The 21,175-nt window shown below is 41.1% G+C and overlaps 1 protein-coding gene across 5 annotated transcripts in view; it reads right to left on the bottom strand.

The window, feature by feature from the left end:
- The window catches only part of LOC129702783 (AP-1 complex subunit sigma-2), a 32,796-nt gene that overhangs the window by 6,452 nt on the left and 5,169 nt on the right, over positions 1-21,175 (bottom strand). For 3 of the 5 annotated variants that reach the window (XM_055644761.1, XM_055644760.1, XM_055644759.1), the window contains exons 2-4: positions 19,090-19,268; positions 17,979-18,087; positions 14,893-15,030 (exon numbers count right to left, since the gene is read on the bottom strand). In XM_055644761.1, the coding sequence (XP_055500736.1) occupies positions 14,893-15,030; positions 17,979-18,087; positions 19,090-19,268 (426 nt within the window). Of the gene's footprint in view, positions 1-1,311; positions 1,413-14,892; positions 15,031-17,978; positions 18,088-19,089; positions 19,269-21,175 lie in introns of all 5 variants that reach the window. The other 2 variants (XR_008724434.1, XR_008724433.1) reach the window with 1 other exon arrangement.

Raw genomic sequence — 21,175 nt, 5'->3', positions numbered from 1 at the left:
TCATCCAAGCTCAGCTCATTAAACAATACAATGAGTAAGTTAAACACATAATTCAGGCACAAGGACCTTGAGCATCTATTTGCCTGGTACCCAAGTCCTTAAACTAAAATATTTAAATGGAAGTGAATATGTTACTGATGACTCAAAATAAAACACTTTTGCAATTTGATCCTTTCCTACTAAAAGTAGAGAATTTATCTTTTCAGTTAATTGTGAAGGACTTTGGTCCCAACTGACATAAATGTCATGGAGCACATTTTGGATTCCACATTTGATGTTGGCAAATTATCCAAATAGTTGAATGCAAATTCAAGCATCTGCTTCTTGAATAGCAAAACTAATTTACAAACTACAACAAAAATCCAAGATCATACAGACTATGAGTCCTAAAATAAACAAACTATAGAAATGGTAATTTTAAATGCTATGCCTTGTACTTTAATGCCACAGCTGTACAGTTTAAACAGGATTATTTAGAAAGAGATTCCTCACGTGCTCCAGGCACACCTATTCCTATAAACTTATTACTACAAACCAAAATATGCATTCAACTTCAAAGGTTAAAACATGATAGATTTATCAATGCAATCTACATTTTGTTAATGAGTCCTGAGACAAGGTTTCACTTCAACAACTTCATAAGATCTTTCTGAATTTAACAGTAGAGTCTGAGGGAAGTTAGGAAATAATTTCAAATACTTTTTCCTGCTCATTTTCGGAGTGAATTTTAATAAAAAGGGAACAGTCACTCGGGAAATATTCCTTTTGAAGTCAAAGAAACAAAAAATAAAATAGCAACACTGATTTTTTTTTAAATCTCCTGCCATCACAATATTTCAATGCCGAGTTGATCATCCACTAATTCCCCACTTCAATGAGGTATTTCATGTTCAACACAAACAGCAACAAGCGGTTTATCACACCAATCCTCTCCTTTTTGCAACAGCGTTTAAAGATCTCCTGTAACCTGTTCCGGTCCATTTCAGATTGAATTTGATGCATTAATGTTACTTTATGATATTGTTAAACGGATAAGTGTTTTATTTTTTAAAAGCCTGCTACAAGTTAAGCATTGCCTTTTAACAATGTTAGCTTCAAAAATATAGACGCAGCACCAAGACACCACATCAATGCCATCATGCAAATTTCAATTAGGATCAATCCCGTCACCATCTGCTTTAGTACAGTGTTTAATTTTCTTCTCCCTACATCAGGCAATTTAGCAATAAATGCCATGGCAATTTTGCAAACGTGCATCATTCATTATGCTTCCAAATTATACCCATGCCACTCAAATGGGAAAATAGTTACCAATGGTCTGGATGGGGAGCCATAACAGGCCAATAGCCTAAGATTTCTTTCAATCATAAGATATCGTCAGCTGACAAACTTCCCCAGTCTTCATTTTGGTTCTAAAACACAAAATTAAGCAGCATGTGAGAATTAACAATTTTTCCTCTAAACATCTCTGGAAAAGGAGTGCCATTATCAACAAGAACACAATCTCAATTTCACAGGACATGCAACACACGGTTTCCAAGAAGCATTGCTACAACTGAACAACTGGTCTCCAGCAAGATAATCAAAAGCCATCATTTCACATTCATGCTAGAATGCAAGGCATTCCATATATTTTAATTCATTGTACATATTACAGTAAAAACAATCAAAATCAGAGTTTGAAAAACATCTGCATTCTGAGCAAAAAGTAATCTATAAATCAATTATTTTTACACATTTTAAACTGTGCACACTGCTGTTTTAGCAAGGTAGAACCACAGCCTTATGTATACACCCTGCCATCTCGAAACTAAAACACAATAGATTAAAATGATAAAAACATGGAACATTGGTCAGTCTCACCACATAACAAACCAAAGGACTGCATTCAGTGCAAATCATCTGAAAGCAATTTTGCATGTCTAATCACAGAAAGACAGCACAAATCAGATTCAAGACACATCTCAGATGGACACACTCAGTTCGCAAAGACTGGTAAAAAGATTAATTGCACAGCATATTTTAGGCAAAAGACAAAATGATTCCAGGATCCTGAGAAAGTTGCAACTCATCGATCTTGCAGACAATGCCAGCTTTTCTCAGAAAAGCCATAAGCTAGGAGTGAAAGGTGGAACCACATGCCAGGGTGGTACTGTGTCACTGAAACTTAGCTGCACAGGTTCAGTGACACTATAGTTGAGCCAGTCTCTCCTGCATATGAGCATTTTGCACTTCTTTTTCCTTTTCCAATGGATCCATAACTTTTTTTAAATTTTTTAAAATCTTAACAAATTCTGTGACCTTCAGCATACATTAGCCCCAACAGCATAGCTGCAAATATTACTGCTTAACATGGCCTTTTGTTTCCTTGAAGACTAATGGGGTAGTCTGTTAAACAGCATCTCTATGCAAGCCTATCAAGATGGCAGCAGATGGACGAAAAGAATAATGCCAGTGAATGGGCTGGGGGCTTACCTCCCGCGGCCGTGGAGGCGCTCTGGGAGTTCAGATGTTGGCTGCGGGGCTGGCCAGGGTTTGGAGGATGCGTTGTGGCTGTGTGAGGGACAGCACAGTCCTAGGTGGATTTTTCTGGATCAAGATGTCGGAGGAATTAACTGCTGGAGGACCTGCAGCAGCCAGGGGCTCAATTGGATCAAATGCTGCTCCAAGAAGCCGAGCATGCAGATCAGACATGCCTGCAGTGGCATGGAGTGCAGATCAGCGGAGCAGCACATTGACAACATCGTCAGGCCAGACCAACCCCTGCAATTGCAACCCGGCGCCGGCCAATGGGCCTTTCTGGCTAATATAAGATGCTACATTTTTAACATCTTTGAACTTGAAGGATACAAGATGGCGCTGGAAACATGGTGCCTCTTGTGTGGTCCTTGTGTAATGTTTACGTGCTTACATTCTTGTACTCGAGTATGATAGTGCCTAGGTATAGTAAGGTCTTTACTGAATTCAACGCAAAAAAAAAAGGAATTTCACTGAACCTAGGTACAGGTGCACAACCTTTTATCCGGTTCCAAATAACGAAAAGCTCTGAATACCGGACATTTTTTCGGTCCTTGAAAAAAGGTCCTTGAAAACGTTCACCGAGGGCGGCCCGCAGAGGTGATAGCGGAACCTCCGGTCGGTCCTCGAAGAAAGGGGAACTAAATCCCCATCCATAAAAGAGAAGGTGAGGGTATATTGCGCGGGAGGGTTAATAATTGACAATCTGCTGCTGCCTGCCCGCTGAGTTATAAAAAGTTCCCATGGTAGACTCACGATACACAGTGTATCGTGAGTCTTGCGTGGGGACTTTTTAACTCAGCGGGCTGGTAGCAGCAGATTGTCGCTCCCTTCAGTTTCACCCCACCTACACCCCTCTGCTTCCCAGCCATGTGTGTGACCCCTTCCCTCCCTTCTCCAGCTCCCCGCCCATTGCACCGGCGCGGGGGCTTTGCACTGTCTTCACATCGGCAATGCCAGTCACCGGAGACGTCAGAACCAACGGGACACCGACCCCCATGCCCACTGCAAGCACGGAGATCTCAGAGACCCACAGCCAGAAGCAGCCCAGCCCCGCTCCAACTACAGAGGAACACGCTCCCTGTAGGGACAGAAGCTGATGGTGTGCAAAGTACGTCTTGGTCTTGGGGTTGCGGATGAGGGGGCGCAGCTCGGGCTGTGACGTCTCCAGCCACCCCCCTGTACAGGAGCTGAGACTGGGAACTGTGGGGTTGTTTGCAGTTGCAGAGGGAGGGGGCAAGGGCGGTACAGTTCCCAGTCTCAGCTCCATTCCAGGGGGTGACCGGAGACGTCAGGACCAACGGGACACCGACTGCAAGCACGGAGATCCAAGAGACTCACAGCCAGCAGCAACTCTAGCCCAGCCCCGCTCCAACTCCAGAGGAACCCGGGTTGCGGATGAGGGGGCGCAGCTCGGGCTGTGGGCGAACTGCCACTTGTCGCTGTAGCGGCGCATCGGGGAGCGGGTTCTTGTTGGTCCTGACGTCTCCGGCCGTCCCCCTGGACAGGAGCTGAGAGACGTCAGGACCACCAGAAGCCGCTCCCCGATGGGCCGCTACAGCGACAAGTGGCAGTTCGCCCACAGCCCGAGCTGCGCCCCCTCATCGGGACATCGACCCCCAGGCCCACTGCAAGCACGGAGATCCCAGAGACTCACAGCCAGCAGCAACTCTAGCCCAGCCCCGCTCCAACTCCAGAGGAACCCGGGTTGCGGATGAGGGGCCGCAGCTCGGGCTGTGGGCGAACTGCCACTTGTCGCCGTAGCGGCCCATCGGGCAGCGGATTCCTCTGGAGTTGGAGGGACAGGGAGACACAGCGGCTTTTGAGAATGGTGGGCAATCACTTCCAAAGTTCTGCCCACAGTCAGTACACCTCTCCTACACTTGTCTCCCGCACTAAGATCATCTCGCAGAGAATGATCCCAGCCTAACCCTGCCTATTCTCTCCTATTCTGCAAGAAAAAAACTACATTGAAGACTCAAACTCGCGATTGAGTAACTGCCGGGATCGAGGCACAAACTCGCGACCTTGCGGATATGAGCCGAGCACTCTACCACTACGCTAAAAATCTTCCATTCCAAAAGCCGAAAAATTCTGAATTACGAAAAGTGTCTGGTCCCAAGGCTTTCGGATAAAAGGTTGTGCACCTGTATATTTGACAATAACGTGCCATTGAACCATTGATTGTAAAACTTGTGAGCAAATAATGTAAGGTGATAACTAGGCATGAATAAGTGGATAAAATGACCCACAATTACAGATGTGCCTTTAAAAGTCTTACTGATCTCAAAATTATAACTGAAAACTTGGAGTAAGAAAGGAAAATTTCATATTTCTACTCAAGACGAGAACCATTTTCAGACCACAGCACGTAACCACCCAAGCTGGAATTAATGAGGTAGTATCATTTGCTGAGTGCATCTAGGTAAATTTTAAAATGTGGAAACATTCTGATTAAAATGGGATTATGATCAGAAAATAAGATGCCACAGCTGGAAAACGATGCCATTAAGTTGGAAAGAGTGCAGACAAGATTTATAAGGATATTCTCAAGACTCAAGGGACTGAGTTACAGTGAGAGATTGAGCAGCTAGGACTATCTGTTGGAGCACAGGAGACCGAGGGATGATCTTATTGAGGTGCATAAAATCATAAGGGGCCTAGATACAGTGAATACAGTTTTGGGAAATCAAGAACTAGAGGACATAATAAGAGAAGAAAGGTTTAGTTAGAGGGGCAACTTCTTCCATCCAGAGGGTGATGAACGAGCTGCCTAAAGTAAAAAATAGTTCAGCAGATGCTCAAAATCTCAAATAAAAACAGAAAATATTGGAAATATTAAGCAGATTGTATTGTATTCTTTTGTATTGTATTGTATTCAATTTATTGTCATTATCTCATATTAGAGACAACAAAATGAATTTTCCTTACAGTCGAGTATCATAAAAATAAGTAATAAATAAATAAAACATACAAATAAAAATAAAAATCAGAAAGCCTCCATGGAGAGAGTAATAATTAATGTTCGAAGAGTAATAAAAAAAGTATCAACTGGAAACCAAGGTTTTCTCTCGCTAAACCGCATTGTTTTTCTTTGAGCTATTAACCATATAACCATATAACAATTACAGCACGGAAACAGGCCATCTCGTCCCTACAAGTCCGTGCCGAACAACTTTTTTCCCTTAGTCCCACCTGCCTGCACTCATACCATAACCCTCCATTCCCTTCTCATCCACATGCCTATCCAATTTATTTTTAAATGATACCAACGAACCTGCCTCCACCACTTCCACTGGAAGCTCATTCCACACCGCTACCACTCTCTGAGTAAAGAAGTTCCCCCTCATGTTACCCCTAAACTTCTGTCCCTTAATTCTGAAGTCATGTCCTCTTGTTTGAATCTTGCCTATTCTCAAAGGGAAAAGCTGGTCCACATCAACTCTGTCTATCCCTCTCATCATTTTAAAGACCTCTATCAAGTCCCCCCTTAACCTTCTGCGCTCCAGAGAATAAAGACCTAACTTATTTAACCTTTCTCTGTAACTTAGTTGTTGAAACCCAGGCAACATTCTAGTAAATTCTTAAAGATCAAATGATATCTTACATTCATCTCCAAAGTGAACTTGGAATGATCAACCTTATTCATATAAATCACAAGCAGTTCCACTTTCAAGGCAACATTATATTTTTGTTCTGAACGTGTCATAAAAGACAAGAGCAAAGCAAGCATCATAAAAAACGTTACTGCATTCGCCCAAAGTTTCAGTTTCCTGAATCCAATGCCTTTAACAAGACAATGGCAAGTCCAGAATTTATAGTAAACTAGACCAAGTGCGGACCCGTTGGGCCCCGTCCTCCAACACAATATTCCACCACTGACCCATAGCCCTCAACTGCGCAGGCGAGGCTGACAGGTTCCCGTCGTGAAGCCAGAGATCCCCATTGTGATGCGAGTCACGGCAACCCTCCCCCAACAGCGCAGGCGGCAAGTGGGAGCGCGACTGCAACGTTTTTAAAAGTTCAAAATGGCAATGATTTGTAAAATATAATATCAATGCGAACGCATCTCACTCTCCCTCCCCCCTTACCTCACCATCCCTCTTCCTAACCCTATCTTCCTCCATTCCCCCTCATCCCCAGCACTCCCTCCCCCTCTTCACCTTCCCTCAACTCTCCCTCCCTCTCCTTTCCCCTACCCTCAGTCACTCCCTCCATAACCCCTCTTCGTTCCCTTGCATCCCTTTCCCTCAATCGCCCTGCTCCTCAACTCCTCACCTCCCCCCAATCCCACTCTCCCTCCTCACCTCCCCCACTGCCATTGTCTCCCTCTATCCCCCACTCCCTACCTCCCCCTCCTCACCTCCCCCACTTTCCATTCCATCCTCCCCCTTAATCCCCCCTCCTCCCCCAATTCCATATCCGTCACCCCTCCCTACACCCTCCTCTCGCCCACTCCCCCACTTCTCGCCTCCCATCCCCAAATAAAAATCGTGATTTTTTTTTTTAATGAAATTCAATGAAAATCGCGTTTTTCTTTAAAATAACCATAACACAATGTTAGCCGTTAATGAAAACGGAAGAATTTGATTTAAACAGGTTTTAAAAAAAAAAAAAAATCAATATCAATGAAAACCGCGATTGTTTAATGTAAATGAAATTCGGGATTCCATTGTGAAGTCATTGTGACTTTGAAGGCGGCTGACGTGCAAGGCAAGTGGAAAAGTGGTTTGAAAAGTGTTTTTTGTAAAGTTTAAAATGTCAATAACTTGTAAAATAAACACCCCACGATAATGGCGAGTAAGGTGGGCCAAATAGAAATCAAGTCGGAAAATTGAGAGTATACTCTAGAGAAAGTAAATTGTGATCAGATTCATTTTCTTGGAAGAATAGAGATATTTTGCCCAATTCACAAATAAAATTTCTATTCAGCATGCAGAATGGGGCTTGTATATAAATCAAAATAAATAGCTCTATAGATAAAATATCACCTTGTTTTGTCAAAGGGGTGGACAATTTATTGGTTCTTTGAAATTCTCTGCTATAATATAACGGTGCAGGCAGCATGGGGGAACTCCGATAGGGAGAGGTCAATGTTGCCCTGGGGTGAAGCAATAAATGAGGTCTTGCATGATGGGTTAATTAGGGCCTGTAGGGAGAGAAAAGAAATGGCCCTTTGTTCTTAAATAAATGAATGAGGGTAGTTACCAAGCGAGAACACGGACAAATGAATGTATGAGCTATGCTCTCTCCTCCCAGCAGTTCTGTAATAACCCATCAACTGGATGATTTATCATCTCCCCCTACAGCAACCCTCATGTTAGACATCCAAGAAATTCCCTTTATCCTGATCACCACTCACTGCAGCTCGGTATTACTTCGTATTCTCTCCTACCCAGTTCAGACAAGGGTCTTTGACCTGAAACCCGGTTTCCCTGTCCATTAATGCTGCCTGACCTGTTGAGAGTTACAAGCAATCTGCATGAAATTCAGATTAGCCAGTCTCACATTTCCTTCTTAGACAACCTCGACAGGCTTGTATCTACTGAAGATAAGAGATGACTTGAATGACCTCAAGGAATGTGGAGAAGACATTTCCTTTTACGAGAAAATCTAGAACTATGGACCACTGTTTATAAAATAAGGTGTTGGCGTTTGAGACAAGATTAAGTAAAAGTTCTACTCTCAGTAGGCCATTGAACTACTTCTCAAAAGACAATGTACGCTGTCTAAATATTTTTAGGGTAGAGGTAGGCAGAGGGTAATAGCTTACTGATGCAGAGGGGTTAGGTTGCAATGTGGAATTGCAATTACAACCAGCCATTACTGTATAACAGAGCAGGCTTAAGGTCCAAGTGGTCCACTTCTGCTAATGTATCGTCAAAGAGCAATACACTCTCATTATGATACACATTTTAGAATTCATGTGATGTAAGTTTCTATTGGAACACTAAATGACTGTGACTAGTAAAGCAGGGCATGATATATTGTATATACTTATACACTATGTCGAGTGACACACCAGATGGGCAGTGGGAACTACATCATGAATGCAACATGAAAGACCATTCTGTTTCTCCACCATTGTCCAGTGAAGGCTTCTTTAAAATGTAGCACCTGCCCAAACATATTCTTGGAACAAATGTAAATTTCTCTGTGTCCAAATTTGTACCAGCAAACAGAAGGACTTGACATATGGATCAGTCTGCAGATGCAAGCCAAGCTTAGAATAATCAGTAAAGATTTAAAAAATAATTTTTGAAAGAATTCCAGTCAAAGCATTTGAGAATGCAACAATACAGCTAACATTAATATAGAAGATAATAATTATGCCCGCATAAAACCAGGCTGACCTCTGGGACTGAATATTATTCCATGGCATTCAAACATTCAACACATTTCCTTCATATCCAAAGTACATGGAAATGCGAAGAGCCAGGATGGGATGGCTGTGTGGCAACAGGTTTCTCTAGTGATCCCACACCAGAGGTTATATTCATCAGAAAACTACTCCAAAAAAGATTTAGAAAGAACAGATACGACAGTTTAATATAGTACTCAACAGTCAGTACATCATTGAAAAAATGTTTTCCTCTTACTTTTCTTTCTGTGCACGGAATAGCTGAGTGAATACACCATTCAGTTCAGTTAGTTCTTCACTCATTATTCTCTTCAGCTCAGTATGAGAGCATCAGGTTCTCTCAGCTGTTCCAAGTTAGGGCTAGATTGTCAGATTCATGACCATATTCCATTTACCTGTCTATATTCTACAGAGGTGCAATATTTAGATAGGAGGCCAAATTGTTAATCTGGATAATTCCGAGATTAATTCACATGAAACTTACTTTAATTATAACACTCATTTTCAGTCATGAAGGTATAATGTTTGTAGAAAAAAACTAATTTACGCTCAACTTGCAAACTAAACTAAAACAGTAGCCAAATAAATCTCCTTATTAAAATTACACCTTGCTTGACAGCAAATTTGCTTGAAATTGAATAATTAAATAAATTTTATTAGCCGAGTATGTATACATACAAGGAATTTGCCTTGGTGCTTTGTTTGCAAGTAACAACAATATATACAGTAGCCAATTAAAAATAAAATATTATAATTTAAACACGTGAAGAATTAAATAAAATACCAGCGCAAAAGGAGGCTACAGACTTTAAACTTTTGAGTAGAGCTACTGCTTTCGGAAAAAAGCTGTTTTTATGTCTCGCTGTGGTGGCTTTGACAGTCCGGAATCGAGTTCCAGAGGGAAGTGCTTCAAAGAGTTTGTGGCCAGGGTGAGAGGGGTCAGAGAGGGGTGATTTCCCAGCCTCACATGCTGTTTTCTGTCTGTCGGGAAGTTCTGGCACAATGGTGTTGAATGCAGAGCTAAAACTCACAAACAAAAGCCTGGCGGTCTAGGTACTGGAGTGCATGCCTAGGTTGACTGCGTCATCCACTGATCTATTGGCCCGGTATGCAAACTGCAGGGGGTTTTGTGATATTATTTCAGTTCTGTCCTCACAGAAGAGAACATAAATAACTTTCCAGAAATACCAAGAAACCAATAGTTGTTGGAAAGGGAACAATTAAAAGGTGACAAAAAAGTGCTTGAAAAATTAATGAAGCTGCAAACCCATAAATGCTCATGCCCAAAGTACAAAGAGGAATCCATGAAAATGGATGGGTTATCATTTTCCAAAATTCTACCGATTATAGAATTTGAAGATTGAAGGTAGAAAATGTATCTCCATTAATTTAAACAAAAGAAATAGGAGGGAACTGTACAGGTTAACCTAAAATCAGTAGAAGGGAAAATGGCAAGATTTTTATGAAAGATGAGATGACAAATTGAGATAACAGTTGAATCAAAATCAACATGAACTACTAATGGGAAATGTGGTGTTTGACAAATCTACTGCTGTTTGTTTTTTAAACTCTTGAATAGTGGATGTGGTGCATTTAGATTTTCAGAAAGATCTTGATGAAAATAAATTGCTCTCTTTTATGGTCCTATGTTCCAAGAGACTTTGTAATAGTCTGGAACTTCTTCCCAATAATACAAACAATGTACAATAAGTACTGGTCTTCAAATTAAATGTTACCGATTAAAATAGTATACATTCTATATTTCTTCATTGAAACGTACAGAATAGTGAAAGGCTTGGATAGAGTGGATATGGAAAGGATGTTTCCACCAGTGGGAGAGTCGAGGACTCAAGATCATCTTCTCAGAATTAAAGGACGCTCTTTAAAGAAGGAGATGAGGTGGAATTTCTTTTGACTAAAGAGGGTGGTGAATCTGTCATTTTTTTTGCCACAGAAGGCTGTGGATGCAGTCAGTGGATATATTTAAGGCAGATAGATAGATTCTTGAGTAGTGTGGGTGTCAGAGGTTATGGGGAGAAGGCAGGAGAATTGGGAGGGAGAGATAGATCAGATAAGATTGAATGGCACAGTAGAATTGATGGGCTGAATGGCCTAATTTTAATCCTATCACATGACCTTCTGAAATTCAACTTTCCCCATCTCCATTGTCCACATACTTAATATTATTTATTGGCCCCTCTACACTTGATTATGTAAAAGAAAAGTTAAATATCTCCAAATCAAACAGACCCTAGAATTTTGGATTACTTCATTGGGCTTCACCTTTCACTTCACCTTTCCATGCCCAAAACCTTCATGTTGTAATCATACAGGTTTTTTTTGTACAGAGGTTTATACGGGTTAAAGCCCACGCATACTGCCGATTAACTATTGAATACAAAAATAAAAATGTGCTGGTGTTTTGCCGAACCATCTAAACGAGTCCAAAGGATAAGTTAAGATACCTTCTCATACAGGCCAGAAATTTGCCCAAGAATCCTTCTCAACAGCAAACCAAAAAAAAAAAAATCCACAAAAATGCTCAGCAGTAGCATTTCTCACAAAAGAGCATTACAGAGACTACTGAAATGATATAGGATCTGGTCCAAATGTTCAGGTTTGAGAAGGCTCATCATTTTTCAGCAGTTTATCCACAGGCCAAGGTTCAAATTAAGTCACTGTCCATAAATAGGCTCCAGTGAAGAATTGAACATTATAGACCTGGATAGTGCATATCCGTACAGTGCCCTCCATAATGTTTGGGACAAAGACCCATCATTTATTTGTCTCTGTACTCCACAATTTGAGATTTGTAATAGAAAAAAAAAAAAAATCACATATGGTTAAAATGCACATTGTCAGATGTTAATGAAGGCCATTTTTATACATTTTGGTTTCACCATGTAGAAATTACAGCTGTGTTTATACATAGTCCCCCCATTTCAGGGCACCATAATGTTTGGGACACATGGCTTCACAGGTGTTTATAATTGCTCAGGTGTGTTTAATTGGCTCCTTAATGAAGGTATAAGAGAGCTCTCAGCACCTAGTCTTTCCATCACCTTTGGAAACTTTTATGCTGTTTATCAACATTAGGACCAAAGTTGTGCCAATGAAAGTCAAAGAACCCATTATGAGACTGAGAAACAAGAATAAAACTGTTAAGAGACATCAGCCAAATCTTAGGCTTACCAAAATCAACTGTTTGGAACATCATTAAGAGAGCACTGGTGAGCTTACTAATCGCAAAGGGACTGGCAGGCCAAGGAAGACTTCCACAGCTGATGACAGTAGAATTCTTGCTATAATTAAGAAAAGTCCCCAAACACCTGTCCGACAGATCAGAAACACTTCAGGAGTCAGGTGTGGATTTGTCAATGACCACTGTTCGCAGAAGACTTCATGAACAGAAATACAGAGGCTACACTGCAAGATGCAAACCACTGGTTAGCTGCAAAAATAGGATGGCCGGGTTACAGTTTGCCAAGAAGTACTTAAAAGAGCAATCAGTTCTGGAAATAGGTCTTGTGGACAGATGAGATGAAGATTAACTTATCTCAGAGTGATGGCAAGAGCAAAGTATGGAGGAGAGAAGGAACTGCCCAAGATCCAAAGCATACCACCTCATCTGTGAAACAGTGGTGAGGGTGTTATGGCCTGGGCATGTATGGCTTCTGAAAGTACTGGCTCACTTAGCTTCATTGATGATACAACTGCAGATGGTAGTAGCATAATGAATTCTGAAGTGTATAGACACATCCTATCTGCTCAAGTTCAAACAAATGCCTCAAAACACATTGGCTGGCAGTTCATTCTACAGCAAGACAATGATCCCAAACATACTACTAAAGCAACAAAGGAGTTTTTAAAAACTAAAAAACGGTCAATTCTTGGGTGGCCAAGTCAATCACCCGATCTGAACCCAATTGAGCCTGCCTTTTATATGCTGAAGAGAAAACTGAAGGGATTAGCCCCCAAAATAAGGTTAAGCTAAAGTTGGCTACAATACAGGCCTGGCATGGCATCACCAGAGAAGACACCCAGCAGCTGGTGATGTCCATGAATTGCAGACTTCAAGCTGTCATTGCATGCAAAGAATATGCAACAATATACTAAACATGACTACTTTCATTTACATGACATTACTTTGTCCCAAACATTATAGTGCCCTGAAATGGGGGGACTAAATATAATCACTGCTGTAATTTCTACATGGTGAAACCAAAATGTATAAAAATGGCATTTATTAAAATCTGACAATGTGCACTTTAACCACATGAGATTTTTTCTATTGCAAATCTCAAATTGTGGAGTACAGAGGCAAATAAATAAATGATGGGTTTTTCTCCCAAACATTATGGAGGGCACTGTATACTAACTAGCTCCAATCCTTCACTGCAATAATATTCATATCCTGTTCATGATTTTAGGTAATGTACTGACATCAAGCAAAGTTAAATGATCTGGAATGACCCAAGTTAGTTGGAGACACTTGCTTGGTGTCCTTGGACTTTGCAAGCCGACTGTTGGCAGATTTAATCACCCACAAGCGCATTTATATTGTACAAGTTTGTAGAACTTCAAAATAAGATTGGTTGCATTGTTATGGCAGTTTGGAATATTTGGCTTCCAAATGGAAGCCCAAGCCGGTCAGGAAAACTGCTAATCTACCCAGTGTGTCAGAGGCGCCAAAATGAACTAGAAAAAGGGATCTAGTGAAATGGATGCAATTACAGACAGAATGTTATGCACCTCTGGCTCCCTGGTCCATTCATTCCTCACCATCCAATCTCCCTGTCCCCAGGCACTTTCCCCTGCAATCATCGGGGAACCATATGCACTTTCTCCTGCACCTCTGCTTTACTTTTGCCAGATACTACCTAACCTGCTGGGTAGCATCCATAGTATTTTGCTTAGTCTTTAAAAATACTGTTGTCAGGATTAACTATTATTACATGCAAGGCCTTTATTCAATACCTACTAACATTAAAAAAAGTTCTATTTTCACATCTACAGCTAAAGTACTGCAATAGGCAGGAATCATGCCAGTGACTATGTAACAAGTTCCCATAAGCAGCAGAGACAATGCTCAGACTAGATACAACTGAAACTCCAAAAATTACTTTGAATAGTGCCATAAAGTATTTGCATTGACCCAATTTCAACAAGATCAATAATGACCAAAGAATAAGCAGATCCGAGCAGAGGTCATCAAGCCTTACACACTAATCAAGCTACAATGAAGCTGGTGCTCAGAGGTAAAATAAATGTACAAAATGTGTGTAAATGCTTCATATCTTCAATGCTTGACAGTTGGTTCTGGGTTATGCCTCAACAGGTAGTGAGACATAATGAGTCTGGAATCTGTATTGCTAATATTTTCATGCAAACATCAAGACAAAATACTTCTGAACCAAGTTGCCTTGATGGCCTATTTGCTCAAAGGTTGCCACCCTACTCGATGACACAATAAACAGTATCTAAAAATAAGTCTGATTCCGGGGCCTCAACAATTGGACAATGCAGCAAAGCGAGGTAAATAACAAAGCAACTAACATGGCAACAATAAACGGTAAACACAAGCTTTTCAGGGAAAAGACAATATAAAGGAAGGCAGACACATGGAGACAAATACAATCTACTGTTTGTTCCACAATGAAGACTTTAAAAGCCATTTTACCAGAGGACAAATGTGCAGATTTGTATTATGGCAGTTCTGATTGATCATGTGTAAACAAATATAAAACACTAGAATGTGTTTTTAATCTGGAATGGCTGTTAAGACTTGTGTGTTCATACTTATACAATATTAGTAAATTCTTCTTCTGCCTTCGTATTTTGTCACGAGACAAACATGCAACTTCAATCATACACAAATCATAATCATAAGTATTAACAAAGTGGGTGTTTAACAATCTTTGTTCTTTCAAATTAGGGTTAGTACTAAGGTGACAATTTCTCCTATTAAAACACAACATGCTAAAAGTCTCCCAAGCACATTCTTAAATGCTTACCTCTTGCAACAGATCAGCTTGTTCAATTGCCTTCAGCACATTCTTCTTTGAAGTCTCCTGAACTTCCCCTCCTAACAGGAACTCATCCAAGATAAAATAAGCCTTCTCAAAGTTAAAGATAATGTCAAGCTCACAAACCTTCAAGAGAAGGAAACAAAAGCAAATGGTGTTCACATAAGCATAAATACGGCAAAGTAACTTTACTTGCAACTCAATGTGACTTAATTTCAGCAATCATTTACTTTTCTCATACATAGATAGTTTGTGTACAATTACCATACTACTGACAAATGTTTCTTTGAAAATATATAGCAACCAGGAACTCCAGACATTTTGCATAACACAAAATAATGAAAGGAGATGAACTACTAGGATGGACATAAGAGCACTCAAAAAGCGAGTTCGGTATTCGGCAGAGCATCATTTAACGTCGTATGTATCCGTAATAATTCTGACGTGAGAAAGTTAATTGACAATGAAGCAGCTGAAAAAGGTTGGGCCTAGGACACTGCCCAGTAGCAGCCCTGCAGTGGGTGCCTGGAGCGTGGGATGAAGAACCTACATTAACCACCACCACCTTCCTTTGTGTGAGGTACAGTTCTGACCATTGGAGTATTTCCCAGTGACATTGTAGATATGCAGGGGTTTGGGTACTTTGGAAATGGCAGGCATCTATGAAAAAGGTCAAGCTTTGCTGAGGCGACCAAGGGACACCAAGTGCAAGAGGCTCATGTAATTACATGGTGCCATCAAGTCTAGATTTGTAAAGATGCTCCCAACTGTTTCTGTTCCAAGTAAGCTCTGGTGCCACCACGTCTGGGTTAATGTGTGATTGGGTGAAGGATTTTTTGTTTATGTGTTGTGTTTTTTTGTATACATTGTTTGTAAGAAGGCAAAGTGCCTCTTAATGTGATCCCTTATCTGTAAGAAGTGATTGACATGTAGGGATGGCCCTCCTATTGCATTTTCATGCCTTTAGTGCCCCGCTTCCGTTTAGGGGTATAAAAGTGTAGGTGTTCATTTGGGTGTGCCAGTTGTCTATAGGGTGATTTCACCAAAGGTCAAATGAGTGTAGATCCCCCCTCACGTGACCGAAAATTCTGACTGGAGGACATCTCTCAGTTTGGTACATGTAAGTGAATGGGGAAACACGCACTTTCCCACCCGTTAAAAACATGGAAAACGGCCGATTTTTGAGCTGAAATTTTCTGTGCTAGTCGGGGTGACAGTGAAGCACAGCGACCTAAATTTTCAGGCAAAACAAAAGATAGAAAGTGAGGTAATTACAAGAGGGAACTGAAGGTAGAAAGCCGCGGAAATGAACAGCTGACAATTGCCGTGGTGATTTTAAGATCCAAAATATCGGGAATTATCGCATTTGCTCGCTGAATTTCATCAAAATTAAGGCATTATTAACTTACTTTTGATGAAATTCAGCGAGCAAATGCGATAATTCCCGATATTTTGGATCTTAAAATCACCACGGCAATTGTCAGCTGTTCATTTCCGCGGCTTTCTACCTTCAGTTCCCTCTTGTAATTACCTCACTTTCTATCTTTTGTTTTGCCTGAAAATTTAGGTCGCTGTGCTTCAGGGTCACCCCGACTAGCACAGAAAATTTCAGCTCAAAAGTCGGCCGTTTTCCATGTTTTTAACGGGTGGGAAAGTGCGTGTTTCCCCATTCACTTACATGTACCAAACTGAGAGATGTCCTCCAGTCAGAATTTTCGGTCACGTGAGGGGGGATCTACGCTCATTTGACCTTTGGTGAAATCACCCTATTAGTCTGTTTACACGAGACTAGTAAATACTCGAGTGAGTTGATCCGAGTCCGGCCCACGGTACCGTTTACAATTAAAGAAGAGGTTGGACTCAGTGATTGGAGAAGAGTGTTCGTTTCAGTGATTGACTGAACCAGACTAAGGGGATAGTATAGATCCGGAATCAACAATATCTATTCACGTTAATATTGCAAGGACTCACTGATACCACATTCAGTCAAATGCTGCTTTGACGCATTCTCACCTCAACTTGAATTTGGTTCTTTTGTCCACATTTGTCCAAAATTGTGGTCCCGGAAAAACCCAGTGTAGGCACTGGTGACAATATTATTGTTGATTAAGTGCCGCTCGCTCGCAGTTTTCACATGATTTATTGGGCCGGATTACCTTTGCCCTGCTTTCTGTAGACAGCATATACTCGGGCAGTTCTCACATAGTCCAGTAAGATTGTAACTGTACTGGAATCTTGCCATGAAGTATGGCTAATTTTAGTTTTAGAGATACAGTGTGATACAGGCCCACCGAGTCCGCGCCGACCATTGATCACCCATACACCAATTCTATGTTATCCCAGTTTCACATCCTACACACTAGGGGCAATTTACAGAAGGCAATTAGCCTACAAACCTTGGAATGGGAAAGGAAACCGGAGCAACTGGAGAAAACCTGCGCAGTCACAGGGAGAACATACAAACTCCATATAGACAGCATCCGAGGTTCTTAGTACTGTAGGCTGCAACTCCTCTGCAGTGTCACTGTGCCTCCCCCACCCCCATAAAATTCTAGAACTCAACAACTGACAGGATGTGATCTGCTCAAATAGAATTGCTGTATCCAGTGCTCTCAACAATTCCTGATATCATAGAACAAACTGAGGACTATCATGAGTGATTCAGTGAATGCAAGTGCTTCCGGTTCAGAGCACTTCAGCCTTTGTTTTGACACTAACATGATCAAATTTGCACTAAATGATTAGTCAACTTAATTTAAATAGTTGGAAATCTAAAGAGAAAAATCTGTAGGTGCAGAATATTTGAAATAATCAGAAAGTGCATCTATGGAGGAAAAAAAACAGTAATGTTCATTCTGACAGTCATTGATCTGAAACATGGACAATTTCTCTCCACAGATGCCACCCGATTTGTCGAAGCTTCCCAACATCTATTTTAAATTATTAGGATTTTGAAGGAAATACACTGAATTAAGTTTTTTCTTTTTCAAAATTACTACATATACATGGGGATCAAATGCACTTAAGGTGTATTTCCTGCATATTGTATAATGAATTTAAGGATTTCAACTCACACTTCCAAAATACTTGTCTAGTAGTTCAACATAACGATGAATAATCTCCAGTGTTATGAGCTCATTGTCCTGGTCTTCGATAGCACAGCAGAAATAAAGGCTTGCATACCTATACGAACATAACAGTTCAATCATTTGTTGTTAATACCATCGCTTTTTAGCAACAGCTGCTACATCAGCTCAAATGACTGAAATAAATTGTTTACCATACTATTTTACATCTTTTGCAAATAATTTGGAGATTCAAGTGAGAGTTAGATATAGCTCTTAGGGCTAACAGAATCAAGGGACATAGGGAGAAAGCAGGAATGGGGTACTGATTTTGGATGATCAGCCGTGACCATATTGAATGGTGGTACTGGCTCAAAGGGCCAAATTGCCTATTCCTGCACCTATATTCTATGTTTCTACGTTTCTAAAATGTTGAATACCATTGATATAGCACCCAATATTCAATTTTAATCCTTCATCAAAATTAAATTAATAATGAACTTAAATTCTCATGTAATGAGTTTGAAATCTGCCAATTGAGCGTGGATAATCCCTTTACATAAAGAATGGGAAAACAGCCTCAGGATGTGTATTACAGTACAAGAAGCTCCTGTCCCATTTGCTAATCCTGTCATTTATTTCACAACCTTAAAAGTGACAAGCTCCATGACGACAAGACATTCATACAGAGTCCTCCTCCTCCCTTTTTCCTTCCTTCTCCCCCCCCACCCCCCATCAGTCTGAAGAAGGGTTTCGGCCCGAAACATCGCCTATTTCCTTCGCTCCATAGATGCTGCTGCACCCGCTGAGTTTCTCCAGCATTTTTGTGTACATTCATACATAGTTACCTGTTCCTGTTACAAAATATTTTACCTCTAGGCTAATCTTAAAATAAATTGGATTTTTTTCAATGCCAAATTTTTAAAAAGTTCTGCGAAATACATTCCAAGAAATACATTCGATTTCAGGTTTTCAATAATGATGGATTATTTAAGAGTTGTTGTAGGACGAGTTGTTCAATAATCGTGCACAGGAACATTTTTAAAGTGAAAAAGCAAGCTAACTGGTGTAGTGAGTGCATATACAAACAGGAGTTAGAAGTGAATGTTTGCATTCAAACCTTTTATACACAATCTTCAGGTCTCTCCATTCTAAAAAGCTGCACATCTTTGGTTTACGTGCTAGGACTGTCTGGACCAGCTCCCTTGTAATTTTTTTCTTCTCTTTGTCTGAAAGGGGAACATACCACTTTTGCAGTCGAAGTTTCCCTTGACGACTAAATAGCAGCATAAACTGCATCTGTTAAAAGAAAGTGTTTAAAAGTAACATGGCTTTGAGCCCTCACAAGTACAAAAACAATCTCACAGCATTAATTCATTTTATCCATTGGGTTACATTAGTGCTCAAAGGCACATACTTTATATTAGACCATCCTCCTTTCTCCCTCATGATTATACATTACCCCGTTGAATGATATCCATCCTATGTGCAAAGTAGAAAGTCACTACACCCCAGATTTATTGCTTACGAGCATTGACAGCACAGTACAAGCTATCTTGTACTTTGTGGCTCATTGATTTCTGCGAAAGACCAGAATTGTTAACTTTATTTCTCTCTGGATAGATGCCAGGTGGCCCATGGACTTCCGTAATCTAGACCCATTTAACTCAGACTTCCACTCAAACTTCCAGTAGCCCACAGTTTTCCAGCATCTGCAGTTCTTTTTTAAACACTGTGTTGCTTTTGTCACTTTGGGAGGAAATTGTACCGTCATAAAGCCACAAATGACACTCCAGAGAATGCATTGTTTCCCAAATAGAGATTAAACAGTTGACTGTTTTTCTCCACTGAAACCAGGCGCGGAAGGATCCTTTAGGCCGACTCTTGATTAGTACAGGTGTCAGAGCTTATGGAGAAAAGGCAGAACGGGGTTAGGAGGGAGAGATAGATCAGCTATGATGGAAATGTAGAGTAGACTTGATGGGTCGCATGGCCTAATTCTACTCTTATTCTTTATGATTCAGAGTACGAGTAGAGAATTGCATTCTTGTAGATTTGAAGGATTCCAAGAACATAGTACATCATAGCACAGAACAGACCCTTGGGCTCACAATGTTTATGCCATACTGGCGTTCTCACTGGCGCTGTGAAGCAGCAGTTCTACCAGCGGCACCACTGCTGCCAGCATAGTTCCTCAAGCACTGTTTTTTGCTGAACAAAATCCCCCAAACACCACAATCATCGGCTTGAATAAGCACAGCTAAGAGTGTAATGCAAGCACTAGGGCTATGGGCACTGCATTTCATGATTTTTCCAGAAAATACACTGTAAGGTGCAACTTCAAGTAGGCTGCTAATTACCACCTTGGTACAACTCATCAGGAGAACACAATGTTTTCAAGTCAGAGCGAATGATGCCTGACATCACCGCCCCGCGCGGCTTGGAATGGCCGCGGGACTCTGCGAGCGCACGCCGGGGACTCTAACACCAAGACCTCGCACCACCCGGTGTGGCTTTAATGGCCGCGGGACAATTGCCATCGCCAGCCGGGGGCTTTGACTTTGACATCCGGGGGGGGGGGGGGGGGGGGGGGGGGGGGGGGGGGGGGGGGGGAGAGTGCAGTGGAGAGATAAGTTTATTTGGCCTTCCATCACAGCAATGTGATGGATGTTTATGTAAATTATGTTGTGTCTTGGGTCTAATTGTTTGTAATGTATGGCTGCAGAAACGGCATTTCATTTGGACCTCAAGGGGTCCAAATGACAATTAAATGTATCTTGTATCTTGTACTGGCTTATGTCACCTGCAATAGTGTCTGTACAGCACAGAAACAGGCTCTTCAGCCAACCTTGAAAATGCCAACCAGGTTGGAATATTGGGCTAGTCCCACGACTGCATTTGGCCCATATGCCTATAAACCATTTCTATCCATAAATCTCTGCAAGAAATCGATAGGTGATCACTTCCCTGACCAGTCTGAAGATGGGTCCTGGCCCGAAACGTCACCCATCCATGTCATGGCAACATCTTCAACATCCCTTCTGTGCCTTTTTCAGTGCAATCACAGATTTACTGTAATGTGCTGATTAGATCTGCACAATCACAAAACTGTGGCCTAACAATTGCTGTACATGGTTTATGCATTATTTTCCAGGTCTTATGCCTTGGCTAACAAAGGAAATCATTGAATCAGAATGCTTTATTGT

This window comes from Leucoraja erinacea, chromosome 13 (assembly GCF_028641065.1).
Source record: "Leucoraja erinacea ecotype New England chromosome 13, Leri_hhj_1, whole genome shotgun sequence".
Classification (NCBI taxonomy): Eukaryota; Metazoa; Chordata; class Chondrichthyes; order Rajiformes; family Rajidae; genus Leucoraja; species Leucoraja erinaceus.
This window is presented reverse-complemented; position numbering and strand designations above follow the sequence as displayed.